Source organism: Papaver somniferum, unplaced genomic scaffold (genome assembly GCF_003573695.1).
Source record: "Papaver somniferum cultivar HN1 unplaced genomic scaffold, ASM357369v1 unplaced-scaffold_117, whole genome shotgun sequence".
In the NCBI taxonomy this organism is placed as follows: Eukaryota; Viridiplantae; Streptophyta; class Magnoliopsida; order Ranunculales; family Papaveraceae; genus Papaver; species Papaver somniferum.
In genome coordinates, this window is record NW_020620714.1 from 11,643,420 (window position 1) to 11,657,719 (window position 14,300).

The window sequence follows — 14,300 nt, forward strand, 5'->3', positions numbered from 1 at the left end:
CTATTCTTAGTGATGCCTGGAAAAAACTTTGGAGTGTTAGAATTCCCCATAGAGTTCATTTGTTTGTTTGGAAATGTCTAAAAGATATAGTGCCCACTAGAGAAAAAATTGCCAGATATAAACAGGATATTGAGTTGCATTGTAGTTTTCGCAACCATAGTTTGGAAACTGTTAGTCATTTGTTTATGGAATGTACTGCTAGATCTATTTGGATGGGTATGGAGGTGAATATCTCTGCCACTATACATAATTTTAGTAATTTTCATAATTGGGTAATAAATTGGTTTACATCTAATGATATGCAACTGAATGAAATTTTATGGCTCATGAGAGAAATGTTTGCATATTAATGTGTGTGGTTTGGCAGATTTGGAAGGACAGATGCAACTTGGTGTTTTAGAACACTAAACCTAACCCACGGGGCACAATAATTCGAATACAAAACTTAATTCAACAATGTGATCTCTCTATTTCAACTAGTCATTTGAAAAGAAACTCTGCTATGCTGATCAAGCAATGGCTACCACCTGATAAGGAATTTGTGAAGATTAATTTAAATACTTCATATATATCTGACACCAAAAAGGATAGTATTAGTCTAGTTATTCGTGATTTTGCAGGGCAATGCTTAGGAGTTAAAGGTCACCACTTGGAAGAAGAAGAGGATGCCGAATTTGGAGATGAATATTTTGAATGCAAAGCACTGGAGAAAGCAGTGGAATGGATCGAAGAATTGGGATATTATAAAGTCGTTTTTGAGCTGGATTGTGAAAAAGTTGCGAACTCTATTAACACTCAAGAGATGTAAGTTCACTGGTTCAACCAAGGTTTGATTTCTGTAGTTAAAAACAAACTCTCAAGCAATAATTTATGGTTTTGTAAATTAGTTAATAGATTAGGAAACAAAGTATCTCATGCCTTAGCAAAAAAAGCAAGAGTAGAAGCTCTAAATTTTTGTTTTACAGATAATTATCTAATTATCCGGCTGATTTAATCAAATGGATGGAAGAAGACCATGCAATCTTTACAACAACTTGATAATTGAATTTTCTCTTAGTATCAAAAAAACAAAAAAAAAAGAGAGGAGAGAGAGTCAGTTCCTTCCGTTCCTTCTCGCGAAGACTTTTTAAGCATTGGGTGTCAATCACCCATTAGTTAGACATGCTTTTGTGTGGGACATAAAGACATACACAGTTCCCAAAAAAAATTCATCATTCATGAATCTACCGTTTAGGTCTTGGTCTATATATCTCATGAAGTCGGGTTGTAAGCGACTCTAGGCATAATAAACCTTATTAAAACCGCGAAGGGTTGTTATGAACTTATCATGAGAATATAACGGAAATGAAAATTAACAAACAGCAACGCCACCATTAAACTAGTTGATTATGTTTTTTCTGTTCCATAAACCGAAATAAGCCCGAGAACAGCAAGACAACATAAATTTCTATATGTTAAAATCATTGGAGTTGGAGGATCGAAGATGAATCTCATGAGTCCAAGCATTCCGGTCTTGAACATGTAAATACCAATATGTCTGAGCCAATGCGTCTGGGTCCATTAATAAGGTCGTCACTGCTGCTTGTTGTGCCCCAACCATTGATCTCGAAGGTGATGACGATCTACAACAATTGAATTTATCACTACTTAGCTTATTAATCTTCAGAAATGAAAGAAGCATTAGCAAACCAGTACAGCTAATGTACTCGTGATTACAAATAAATTAATTACCTTGGGGGACCAATGATACCGTCGATGATAACATGTGCGACGTGAACACCAAGAGGTTGAACCTCTTTAGCCAGGCACTGCGACAATGCTCTTAGAGCGAACTTCCCACAACCTGCACATTGTGGTCGCCATTTTTCGGTTGTTTGTTTAAGATTTGTTGTGATATATATGAAACAAAAACTATCATAAATCAAATTCAACCTAAAGATACAGGGCCGGCCCTGAGATGTTAATGCCCCACAGTTCAACTCCAAAATGATGCCCCTTGGCCATATGTAATAGCATTAATATTATTAAGTCAAATTTTTAGCACCATAAACAATCTAAGCGGTTAATTATTTTATTGATCATGATTGTTGACGAAATAGAATGCTCAAAAAATACCTGGCGTTTTTAAGGGTCATCCCAATGGATTTAGGGGCCATCAATTTATACCCAGCCAAAGACTCTAGCTAAGGGGTACCCTATATGATATTGAAGTTACATAAATGCCCTTCTGGTAAAACTGTATAAAAACCAAATCAAAAACAATTCTACTCATTTCAACTCTTCTTCTTCCAGTTTCATATTATCTTCCGATTGTGGAAGAAAAAAAAAATTTCCACTCCAAAGTCAAATGGCCCCAATTAGGTAAGAATCTATCATTTTTGGGTTTATTTCGCTTTAATTCGACGAATCGAGAAAAAATAATTCTAGGGTTTTCGGTTATTTATCCAGATTCGGCGATATTCATGCTCCTTTACTTCCGAATGTAGTCGTGTTCTTCATTTCTCAAGAACATCGACAGTATTCGGGAGAAATATTTGATGGTTATCGGCCGAATATTGTTGGTCATATCTTCCTGGATACAAACTGGTAATAATCGGTAGTTTAATGAATTTTTTGTCTCGAATATATTTAAGTAGACACACAGTATTCGGAAGTACACTCACTACCGAATAATATATATATATATTGAAAAATCTCAAAATTTCTGATATAGGAAAAATCCCATTTTGGGGCCAGTATTTATTCGGAAGACAATATAATGTTTATACTTCCGATTATTTCAATTTCAAAATTTGAAAAGTATAAGTTTTTCCCAAATTCTGATTTTTGGGCCATCGTACATTCGGGACTTTACAAAACAATTATCCTCCGAATATAGCAAGTTCAAAACAAACCACGCCTTGGCTCTAGGTGGTTCCAAGGGCCAATATAGAATGTTAGACAGCCCATATTCGGAAGTTTGGGTAACTAATTATACTTCCGATTATTTCAATTTCAAAATTTGAAAAGTATAAGTTTTTCCCAAATTCTGATTTTTGGGCCATCGTACATTCGGGACTTTACAAAACAATTATCCTCCGAATATAGCAAGTTCAAAACAAACCACGCCTTGGCTCTAGGTGGTTCCAAGGGCCAATATAGATGTTAGACAGCCCATATTCGGAAGTTTGGGTAACTAATTATACTTCCGATTATTTCAATTTCAAAATTTGAAAAGTATAAGTTTTTCCCAAATTCTGATTTTTGGGCCATCGTACATTCGGACTTTACAAAAAATTATCCTCCGAATATAGCAAGTTCAAAACAAACCACGCCTTGGCTCTAGGTGGTTCCAAGGGCCAATATAGAGTTAGACAGCCCATATTCGGAAGTTTGGGTAACTAATTATACTTCCGATTATTTCAATTTCAAAATTTGAAAAGTATAAGTTTTTCCCAAATTCTGATTTTTGGGCCATCGTACATTCGGAACTTTACAAAAAATTATCCTCCGAATAATATAGTCGTGTTTAGAAATACCAACTTAATCGGTAGATAAGAATTTAAGTTTGCCACCGAATGTCTTATTCGGAGGTAATACGTGTATCGTTAACAACCGATTGTAGTGCACCAATGATACGAAACCTCAACGGCCATATTTTCAGAAACCTCAACGGCCATATTTTCAAAAATTAGATCCGTTGGAACTCTAATCTATATAAGGAGGGTAACCCCTCTCAGTTATTATTGAGTAACAAATCTGAATGAAAAACCTTTTCAATGGCAAGTCCATCATCAATCGACAACATACTTCGAAGATGCAAGCGAACAACTACATCAATTGCAGCAAGGGAAGAAGAAATACAAAAAAGGAACAAACAACCCAAAAAAATTAAAATCGTTAGTGGCAACGGAGGAGGAGGAAGAGGAAATCAAGGCTAAGAAGCGAGGTCAAGAACAATTCCATCATAGAGAAAGATTAAAACAAGTTGAGGAAGAGACCGAATGGATAAAAAATTATTACATTGTGAAAGATCTACCCAAAGAACAGCAGGACGATCGTATATTTTGGATTAACGTTTCATTGGGTCCTTTTGTTGGTAAGTACAAGAAGCCACGCCACAATTATGAACCATCCCATGTTTCTTCAAGGGTGCACCATGTTATAAAATTGTGCACCGAGTACAACCGTATTCTTGCTAGGCACAGAGACGACAGGTTTGCGGCACAAGATGCTTATTCCAAGTGGAGAGGAGAGTCGTTTCTACATTTCGAAGCCGCGTTGATTGTTGCATCTCGGACTGGGAAAAAAGAATAACATGTGATGTTTGAGTGCTGTAAATTCAAATTTTTAATATTAATCGGCGGTTTGATAAAATATGGAATTCCCGAATATGATTAATCGTATTGAAGTGTTATAATACTGTTGTTCCGATTACATAGTTTCAAAAAAAATTATAATCGTGCCTCGAAAAAAAACGATCAAACATCGTCATCATCCGAGGGGATCAATTCGAGTAACTCAGCGGGAAAGTTGTTGTCCATAACACGATCCCAATCAACCATGTTGGACTCATATTGTTTCACCCAATCCTTGCAATGGTTCATCGGGAAGTAATCGTGCCACTTACTCAACGGAGGTAACGGACAATCTTTCTTTACTCTTAAACCGATAAAATGCATTTCATTCACAAATGCCATTACGATTCTTCTATCTTTAACCGACTCGTCGCAAGCCGTTCTTGTGGGTGCAAACGTCATGCTAAGTCCATACATAGGAGGAACGAAGAAATGTACCACGCAATTCAAAACGTCCGCTAGGAGATATCCAAATTTAGGCATTGTCATCCAATACTTGGATCCGATTGTCTTCAATCCCTTTCGACACTTCACACGCGCAACTAAGTCTTTGAACTCTTGTTCTTTGTCGTATCTATCTCCTCGCCTCATCATCTCCATATAAAAACCCTTGTCCTTCACTAGTTGTACCGCCATCTTATTTCTTAAATATTGGCATTGGGTGACATCTTCGATATCCGCCTCTCTAAAGTAACCCATTTGTTCCGTAGCAACGTGAAACCCACAATTTCCATCCCCATCAACCTCGTCGGTCGACAAAAAAATGGAATGATAAGTGGAGGGAGTTGTTCCAAATACTCTTTGTATATTGTATATGTGGATCGATTTGGTCTTCCATTAAGATCTCTAGGGCCACGAAGAGTACCTTTGTCCTCTTTTATAGTAAGAATTTCCATTGGTTGGGTTTGTTGCGAGGCGTTCATTTGCTCAACAACTTCTTCGACAACATTGGGTTGACTTACTTGAGAAGGCTCTGTAGAGATCTTTGGCCTTACTTGTCGGGTGGTTGGTCCACTTTGATCATTTCTTGGACGACCTCTTTTCTTAGGTTCCGGCTCATCTTCAAATTCGGCTTCCGAACACTCGTGCCTAGACAATATTCTTTTATTAGACAAATACTCCTTCAACTCTTTTCTTTGGATGGTCCTCGACACTTCGGTGTTCGTCCTACCGGTGTTCTTTTGCTTAATAGGTTCATCAACCTCCCTTAAACAAGGGTGAAGGGCTTCCTCCAAATTATGCATCAATATTTGCTTTTTTGTGCCGTTTGATGTAGCGTAACGCTCGGCTATTCGTGAATACAATTCCGACTCGAAGAAAGACGGACCATCAACTACCGGGGTGTTCGGAGTGAAATTTAATTGCTTCCAAAATGGGTGAATATCATCGATGTCAATCACTTCAACATACCTACCCAACTTATGACGACATGGGAGTCCAATACCTATCATATCCTTGCAAACACAAACCGTATTCTCGTCATCATAAGTTTTATATAACTTCAATTGTTTCATCATGCGATTTATTGCCCATCTTGAAACTTTATGAACAACTCCCCTTAGAAGAAAATTTTCCTTAATATGTTCCATTGGGAATTGTTGTACACTAAATTGCATACATTTCATAATCTTTACGAGATCACGATTGGTGAATTCATGGATTGCTTCTTGGATCGACACAACTCCATTTTGACTACCAATTAGTATTTTCTTTAGTCGACCATGAGACCCCTCCGCAATGCTTGTCGCCTCGTTCTTGAAGTTACGATATTCATATGTCCATGCAAACACAAACCTCTCCTTAATCGTTAACCATTGTGTTTTACAATACTCAACCGGTTTTGGGTAGTCCGTGCCGTATTCATCCTCAAATTTCTTCAAGTTACATTCGTAAATTTCCTCGGTGATCGACCAAACGATTTTGTCCCACGCTTTCATGAACATTTTCCAAATTATTCCATCCTCCTTCCACTTTTCTTCAAATAGACTATCCTCTTCCTTACGTTCTTCCAAGGTTAATTTACTAATGCGCTCATCCTCTTCCTTTGACCTCTTGGTACCCTTCCTTGGTCTTTTAGCTTGGAAATGATGATGGCAATTGGTTTTGAGATTGCATTGAATGTGCCACGTACATTGCAAGTTTTGGGCTTCCGGAAACACTACCGCTATTGCATGCATTAAGGCTTGATCGTTATCCGTTACAATAACCCTTGGAAAATTATCACCGTTATAAATGGACCTCAACGTCTCCAACATCCAAATGAAACTCACATTGTTCTCATGATCCATTAAACCCCATGCAATCGTAAACGTGTTTTTGTCCGAAGTATGGCAAGCAATGTTCAACAACGGCATGTTATACTTGTTTGTCTTATAAGTAGCATCTATCAACAAAATTTGATGAAAGCATTGAGCCAATTGGATCATTTCGGGATGTGCCAAGAAAATACGAACCACTATACCATCCTTTTCTTCCCTTCTCAAGGTGTAGCCGTGTAACTCCGGTAACCACTCCGATTGTTGCATGACCGTTCTACCATCCCAATCAGTCCTTTTGATCGTAGCTAGGGCCGACTTAATTGTAGACAAAGAAGACAAGTTGTCGGGATCGTCCGCCTTTATTTTACTTAAGATCGCACTCGCTTTTTGGATCCGCATAGACCTCACCGTCTGCATTTGATGTGGTTTTAACTTGGCAACCATTACATGTCCAATTAAATCCAACGGATCATCATGGTTGTGACAACCGTTATCAACTTTATACATTTTATACTCTTTACCTTTAATACCATCGGGCATATAGAAGACAATCTTAAATGGGCATCCTATCTTCTTGGTATTGCTTCGGTATTTCCTATTCGTCTTCCGTATGTACTTACTATTCTTTCCCTCGTGACTCTTTCGCGTCCCACCTCGCTCACAAATCATTTCAAATCGAGTGTTACTAACATGATTATTTAGAACTACCACGCACATGTTATCTTTTTCCTTGTTCATAAGCCATTCCTTTGCCTCCTTCTTACTTCCAAATGTCTAAACGTGCATAAAACAAAACAAATCTAATAAGCATAATCATTTAACATATAAATTTTGAAAAAAAGAAAAAAGTAGTAATGAGTATACCAAATCGTTTGCATAGTATAGGGAAGTGTCGGGCCTCAAATAGAAGTCATCAACAAACTCTTCAACGGCCTGCATATGAAAGCAACAAATTATTATACAATAATCGGAGGTTATTAAATAAGTCAAACTTCCGAATATTCTATATTCGGAATCCTATCGGTTACCCAAAACACCCGATCTATGCAAATGAATGTACACAGTTTACTGAGTGAAAAAAATGATATAATCGGAGGTCATTAAATAATTCAAACTTCCGAATACTTTATATTCGGAATCCTATCGGTTACCCAAAACACCCGATTTATGCAAATGAATGTACACAGTTTACTGAGTGCAAAAAATGATATAATCGGAAGCTAAAATATATAGTAAACCAGCCGAATATAAATAACCGGGAGATAACTTTAATCGATAAACATCCGATTTTCAAGTTTTCGGAAATTTTATTTTGAGGCCACTGTTATATTCAGCAGTCAAATAATGTTAAACTATTACCGATTGTAAAGGATAAGAATACTGAGTTTTGAAATTTTCTGAGGAATTCGTTTTTGGGGACATTCGGAGGTAAATAACTCTACATAACTACCGAATGTAGATATTTTTGGAAAACCAGTTTGGGGTTTTTCTCATATTCTGCAGTAAACTAGTATCTTGGAACTACCGAATATACATATTTGGTACTCAGTGTGTTATATTCGTAAGTTTAATCTAGAAATTATCTACCGAATCTGGGTAGTTCATGGCATTCAATGCATGCAATAATCGGTTTTTCTTGTTTACAAAAGCACACAAACCATGCAAATCGAGTATTTTAGTTTCTTAACACAATACCTGTTAAGATATTCATGATATGCATCGTTAGCTTCAATATCATGCGATTCTCCATTTTCTTCCATGAAAGGGTCGTCTAGGTTTTCCTCTCCACAAAAGTTTGGATCATTCAACATATACCCCAAATCGTCTTCTCTAAACGGTCGTGAACCCTCAACATTTTGTTCTTCGTCATGATTCTCACCTTCTTCTTCATATCCATCCATTTTTGTAGTGAAAAAAAATGGTTTTTCCCTTTTTTCCTTCAACCTCTTCTCTATAACTCTAATAACTCACAAATGCAAAAGAAATGAAAAAATGAAACAAAAATCATTCTAATACTGCACTGACCACAATCGGAAGTCTGGGAAATATTTTGGCTTCCGATTGAAATCGGAGGATAACAATGTTATCATATCCTCCGAATATATAAGGGTAATTTCGCCATTACGAATTACGCGAGATAAGGGATGGCTACATTTTCCCTTTGGGTGACCTTTTTTGTTTTATTGTTGGCCCCTAAATTCTTTCGAGTGGCCCCTAAAAACGCGAGGAAACAATATATTCGATTCACTAAAACTTTTGCCGATTTTTTTTTTCCTAGCGCGTGTTTTTCCATGATTGCTTTCTTTTTAGACCGAGAGACATGTTTATAATAACTTACATGAAATAATATAATTACTTACAAGACCGTTAGAATTGACGTTTCAATTTATACCCTAAATTCAATTTTGGCGGAGAAAAAAATAAGTTGATTAATCAGAATAGGATAATCCATGAATTAATGATCTACTTTGCATTGTTTTTTAAAGGAATAACAATTGTCCTAATTTTTTTTCCTGTTTGTTTTTGTAGTTAAACGAAGAATGATAGAAAAACTAAATGACGCATAAAATAAAATATCGTATTTGTTTTCTTTTAAGCCAAACTTTATTGACACAAACAAACTATAAACAGTAAATAAAATATCATTTCAGTTTTGTTTCTCTGCTTTTAAAGCGGGTCTTCGTGGATAAAAATGGTGCTAAGTAGCATGATCTATCGACACGTGCCCACAATTTGAACGTTTTGCCGCGATAGATTAGTATTACCAATACCAACTATAACTTTTATTGACTTTTTATAATAGAAATCGCACAAATTTTTGATTTAAAAAGTCTCGGTGAACCGAGCAAAAAAACAATAAATTAAACCGACATACACAAAACAGGTTGGTCCCTGTTAGACTCCCGAGGAATGGGGTCTACGAGGGACCACAAATTCTAAAAGTATGTGAGGAGTGGTTTTTTTGTACGGTTTTTTCTACGGTTTGCCTTGACTTTGATGCCCCTTGTATTTTGATGCCCAAAGCTATGCTTCGGGTGCTTCGTATCAGGACTGGCCCTGTAAAGATAAGAGAGAAGCTACAGGTACGTAGCAGTGTAGCCTTGTTTTTTTTATCTATTTGGTTGTCAACAAATACTGCATGCGCTATTCGGTATACTAGGTAATCATGTAAAACTCTAGCGATCATAAACACAATGAATTAATGTAAGATTTACACTTCACGACTCATAGCTAAAATTCCGGATGTTATCAAAGTTCCGACATCTAAGAACAACTTTTATGGTGCCAAAAATCATCCATATTTTTATAATGATCCACGTTTTGTGGACCAAAAAGTGTTACTGTAGCTGATTTTATCATCCATATGTTTGTGAAGCTCATAGGAGACCCCTCAAATATGTGATGGTTGCTATGGAGAGTCCATCCGGATGTTTTTTTTTTCTTTTTTTTTTTGTTGTTCTCATCCCGTCACTAAATAACCTGATGTATATCTTTTTTTTCTCCTCATCTAACTGAAACTAAGAAAAACAAATATGTGGGTCCCAATTAATGGATATTTATCTAGATCCTCATGATGGAATGATTCTCCATAAAATTCTGATCATCTTTAATTGTATGGATTTTCCTTGAGATGTGGATGTTTTAACATTCTTATCGTAGGAGTTACCTGACAAGAAGGTAACTTGGTGGTATCTATTTCTCTAAAGATAAGCTCATTGAACGGCAAAAGAAAGGCCAAGAAAGACCGCAAGCATCTTTTGGTTTAAATGTGAGACCCGATCAAAAAAATTGAGGCATGCAAGCTATGAGCTATCTCATCACTTGAGGCAGTGCCCTCCTTCGTACCAGTCACTTTCTTTGATTTGAGCTTAATAAGAGAAGGCCAATGGGATTCACAAACTAACACATTTACCCATTAAACATCCATAATGGGAGTGATAAATAAGTGAAATGGATGAACAAACCCGCAAATAGGAGAGCTTACCCATCGAGTCTCAAGTTGAGACGATCGTCTCAAATTGAGCCGTACAGCTCAAGTTGGGCCGATCGTCCCAAATACCACCAGGTAAATAGAATTATAAAATTCCCAAATGTTAGTTAAATTAGTTATTTTGATTACTTTAATATACTCCCTCCGTCCTAGTTTAGATGTCAAAATAGGGGATCTTTTTGGTCCTAAAATACTTGCTATACTTCATATTTTTCCACCTTTTATCCTGATTTGTCCCTAACTTGGAATCAATCCACAACATAGAGAATTGCGTATTTCCATTTTCTAGACACTTCTTAAATACTTTTCTCTATATACTTCCTTTAATTTGATTTTTTTCCAAGTAAACAATAAAAATATAGACATCTAAAAACTAGGAACCTAGGGTATTTGTGGAAAAAATTATTCTCTTTGTTTTTCTTAATCTTTGTGCAAAATCTTATTTAGGCATCTAAATTAGGACGGAGGGAGTATTATATATAACCGGTCACACTTGTTTATACTCCCTCCGTCCTAGTTTAGATGCCAACATTTGTTTATATAAAAATGGGACCTACTAGTTAAATTTATTTTTTTTATACATTAACGCGGGTAACCTAGTTATGTTTGCCCATTGACTACTATGAAAAATCACGTTTGTTTGTCCACGTGAACAGATAAATAAGCAAAATATACCAGTCCAACTGGAGTTGTCCTAACTAGTTATAATTTGATACTCCTTCTGTTTTATAAAAGTGAAAGATTTGTTTTATGTACAAATTACACGTATACCAAGTCTGGACGTAGAAGATAGAAGTAATATATAACAGGTCTATCTTTTTGAAATGTACGTGGTAGATAGAAATAATGAGATTATTCTAATGAGTAATTACTGATGTTCGCGAGGGATACATACACAATTCCGAGAAACCAGGAAAGCCGTTAAGAGACGCAGAGGAGCCAGTGAAGAGGATGGTCCCTCTCTTTCTATCTACCATCCCTGGCAACACCTAATTAAGTAAAGAATTCAAGTATTTAACAATGTCATGCTAATAACTGATTTGATTAGATTAGATTAGATTAGATTAGATTAGATTAGATTAGATTAGATTAGATTAGATTAGATTAGATTAGATTAGATTAGATTAGATTAGATTAGATTAGATTAGATTAGATTAGATTAGATTAGATTAGATTAGATTAGATTAGATTACCTGCTGAGCACAATGGAAAGCACCAACTGTAGAGACAGCAAGAGATTTTTCAAAAGAATCAATGCGAGCATCTATGAACCTATTTGGATACAGTTGACTATTCGATATCGTATTCGCTACCGAAGAAGATGAAGATGATGATGAGGAGATAAAGGAGACTGGTTGCTGTTGTTGGTACGCATTATAGACTAAAACTTCAATGAACCCAAGAGAAAGAACACTTTCAAATGCTTCCCGAATACTTTGTGAATCAGAGCAGTCGATTCTAATGGCGAAAACCGGAGCCTTCGCTTCTCTAGCTATCTCCTTCGCAAATCTAAACAATCTCTCTGCAGTATTGTTAATTGTTAAATCATCATCAAGATGGGACTGACATTTATATATAATCTGGATAAGAGAAGAAAATTATTTGCCTAAGTCTCGGGCAAGGATGGCAACGGTGTAGCCTTCCTGGGAAAATTTCCGGGCAATGGAACGGCCAAGCCTGGGTCCGACACCAACAATTGCAGCAATGCCTTTTGGGGAGGCTCCACCACGGCTTTCCATTTTGACCATCTTGTTTGAGCTAGAAGTTGTTGTAGCAAGTCTGGGAGGGTATAGAAGGTGCCTTATTCTCCTCCATATAAAACCCTGTTGTTAGGGTTTTATGATTTTACCTCTCTCCGTATTTCCTATCTGGTGAGGAAAGGCTCTTGGGAGTTCCTCCTACCTTGGTACTGAGTGAAGGGGTCTCTTAAAGTAAATAAAGACACGACTTCCAATCAATGTAAGTTTGCAACTTGCCAGCTAGTTTATACCAATTGATGTGGCAGTTCAAATGAAGCGAGTGGAATGGTGAATGCTCAGAGATTACAGACCCAGCAGCTAAACGTATCTCTATGCATTCATTATTGCATAAAAAAAGAGATACTGGACCCATTTGCATGACTTCATTACTTGTCATTTCGAGATAAAGCCAGGCTCTCTAGAACGCGTAATTTCTTTGTTGTGTTGACTGCAAAAAAAAAATAGACGGAGGGTAAAGATCAACGACCCACCTCTTTACGTGGCAACTGGCAACTCCCTGAGAAAATCAGTGGTGCACTTTTCCAGCTCGCTGCTGACCTTTCATAATATATGTATAGCCAAATACGTACATTCAAATGTCATATCTTGTTGGTGATAAATGCTAAAGGGGTTGTTATTGTATGGTCATTTTGATTTTCATGGCATCAGCAGCTAATCAGGAAAATGCACCATTAATTTCCATCAAACTTTGTAAAAAGTAATATATTGTCTTGTATGGAGGACATACATCAGCATATTAATGAAGATAACATGCAGAAAGTGGACACTGTCTCATTCTGTAATGTGCATTATATACCTTCATCAAGTTTACAGAATCCAGATAAAATATTGCATGGTCCTACCTCTATCATTTCAAGGCCAGATCCTAGTTAGCAATTCGGGATTCGGCAAACGTACGGAACGGCAAACGTACGAGTATTATACGGTTTTGTAAAATTCAGATTCGGTCCAAAATTCGGTCAACGGGACGTGATTCGTCATTAATTCGGAACGGCATACGTACGTGTATAATTCGATTTATAAATGTGAATCATTCACGAATCTTTGAAAAATTCGCCATTTACAAAAGTTTGTACGGACGAGGGGAGAGGAATCTGCCATCACTGTTGATTCTATGTACGGTATAGCAAGAGCAATCACCAAATTTGTACTTGACAGCAAAGCTAAAAAAGTTTAAAGTTGTGTTCGCGTTGGTTATGGTTATGATATCATGGCCGCTTGACTATTATTGTCTGAAAACAATTTTTAGTGATACAAATAACGGAAAATTGGTCATTTGTCCAAATATTTTTAAATCACGCTTCAAATGGACGAGTAAAAAATAATTTGGATGAAATGCTCAAAAAAAAATAGTAAGGATGAAACCGAAACTGGTTTCATCCTAGCTTAAATTTAAAAAATAGTAAGGATGAAACTGGATACATCCCGTGTAAATTAAAAATAAGAAAAAATATTTGAAAATGGGCACGATGAAACTGGTTGCATCTTGCTTATTTTTACATTTTTGTCCATTTAAAAAGTATCAAAATCTAACTGTCCATTTCACCCAGGAATTGTTGATTTTGATCTTTTTAACCAATTTTGTGTACAAACAAATGTCCTTCGCAATGCTAAAACATTAGCAGGTAATATCGTGGACGAGAATGAGAAGCAAGAAATTTTCATCCTGTCAGGGGCGGTGATTATTTGACGCCTTCTCTGTTTTTTATTGGGCAATTTAGAAATATATGCCGTTTTTCCACAAAATTGGTTAAAAAGATCAAAATCAACAATTTCTAGGTGCAAAAGAATTTAGATTTTGATACTGTTTAAATGGACAAAAATGTAAAAATAGTCAGGATGTAAACAATTTCATCCTGCCCATTTTCAAATATTTTTTTTTATTTTTAATTTACACAGGATGCATCCAGTTTCATCCTCGCCATATTTTAAGTTTAAGCCAGGATGAATCCAG

At 36.4% G+C, this 14,300-nt stretch overlaps 1 protein-coding gene across 1 annotated transcript; it reads right to left on the minus strand.

Moving 5' to 3' along the window:
* Positions 1-1,447: 1,447 nt before the first annotated feature.
* On the minus strand, positions 1,448-12,445 carry LOC113329867 (very-long-chain 3-oxoacyl-CoA reductase-like). Its single transcript, XM_026576691.1, has 5 exons — positions 12,193-12,445; positions 11,780-12,108; positions 11,482-11,575; positions 1,732-1,843; positions 1,448-1,622 (listed from the first exon to the last, which is right to left on the minus strand). Exons 1-5 carry the CDS (start codon positions 12,332-12,334, stop codon positions 1,448-1,450), a joined length of 852 nt encoding a protein of 283 aa, XP_026432476.1. The 5' UTR covers positions 12,335-12,445.
* Positions 12,446-14,300: the final 1,855 nt, after the last annotated feature.

Excerpts from the sequence above, each read along its gene's own strand:
- LOC113329867 (XM_026576691.1), bottom strand. The coding sequence starts at position 12,334 with ATGGTCAAAATGGAAAGCCGTGGTGGAGCCTCCCCAAAAGGCATTGCT. Across the intron at positions 11,576-11,779 it reads CTTTCCATTGTGCTCAGCAG|GTGTTGCCAGGGATGGTAGA; the intron begins GTAATCTAATCT and ends TTACTTAATTAG. Across the intron at positions 1,623-1,731 it reads GGTATCATTGGTCCCCCAAG|ATCGTCATCACCTTCGAGAT; the intron begins GTAATTAATTTA and ends CAATTGTTGTAG.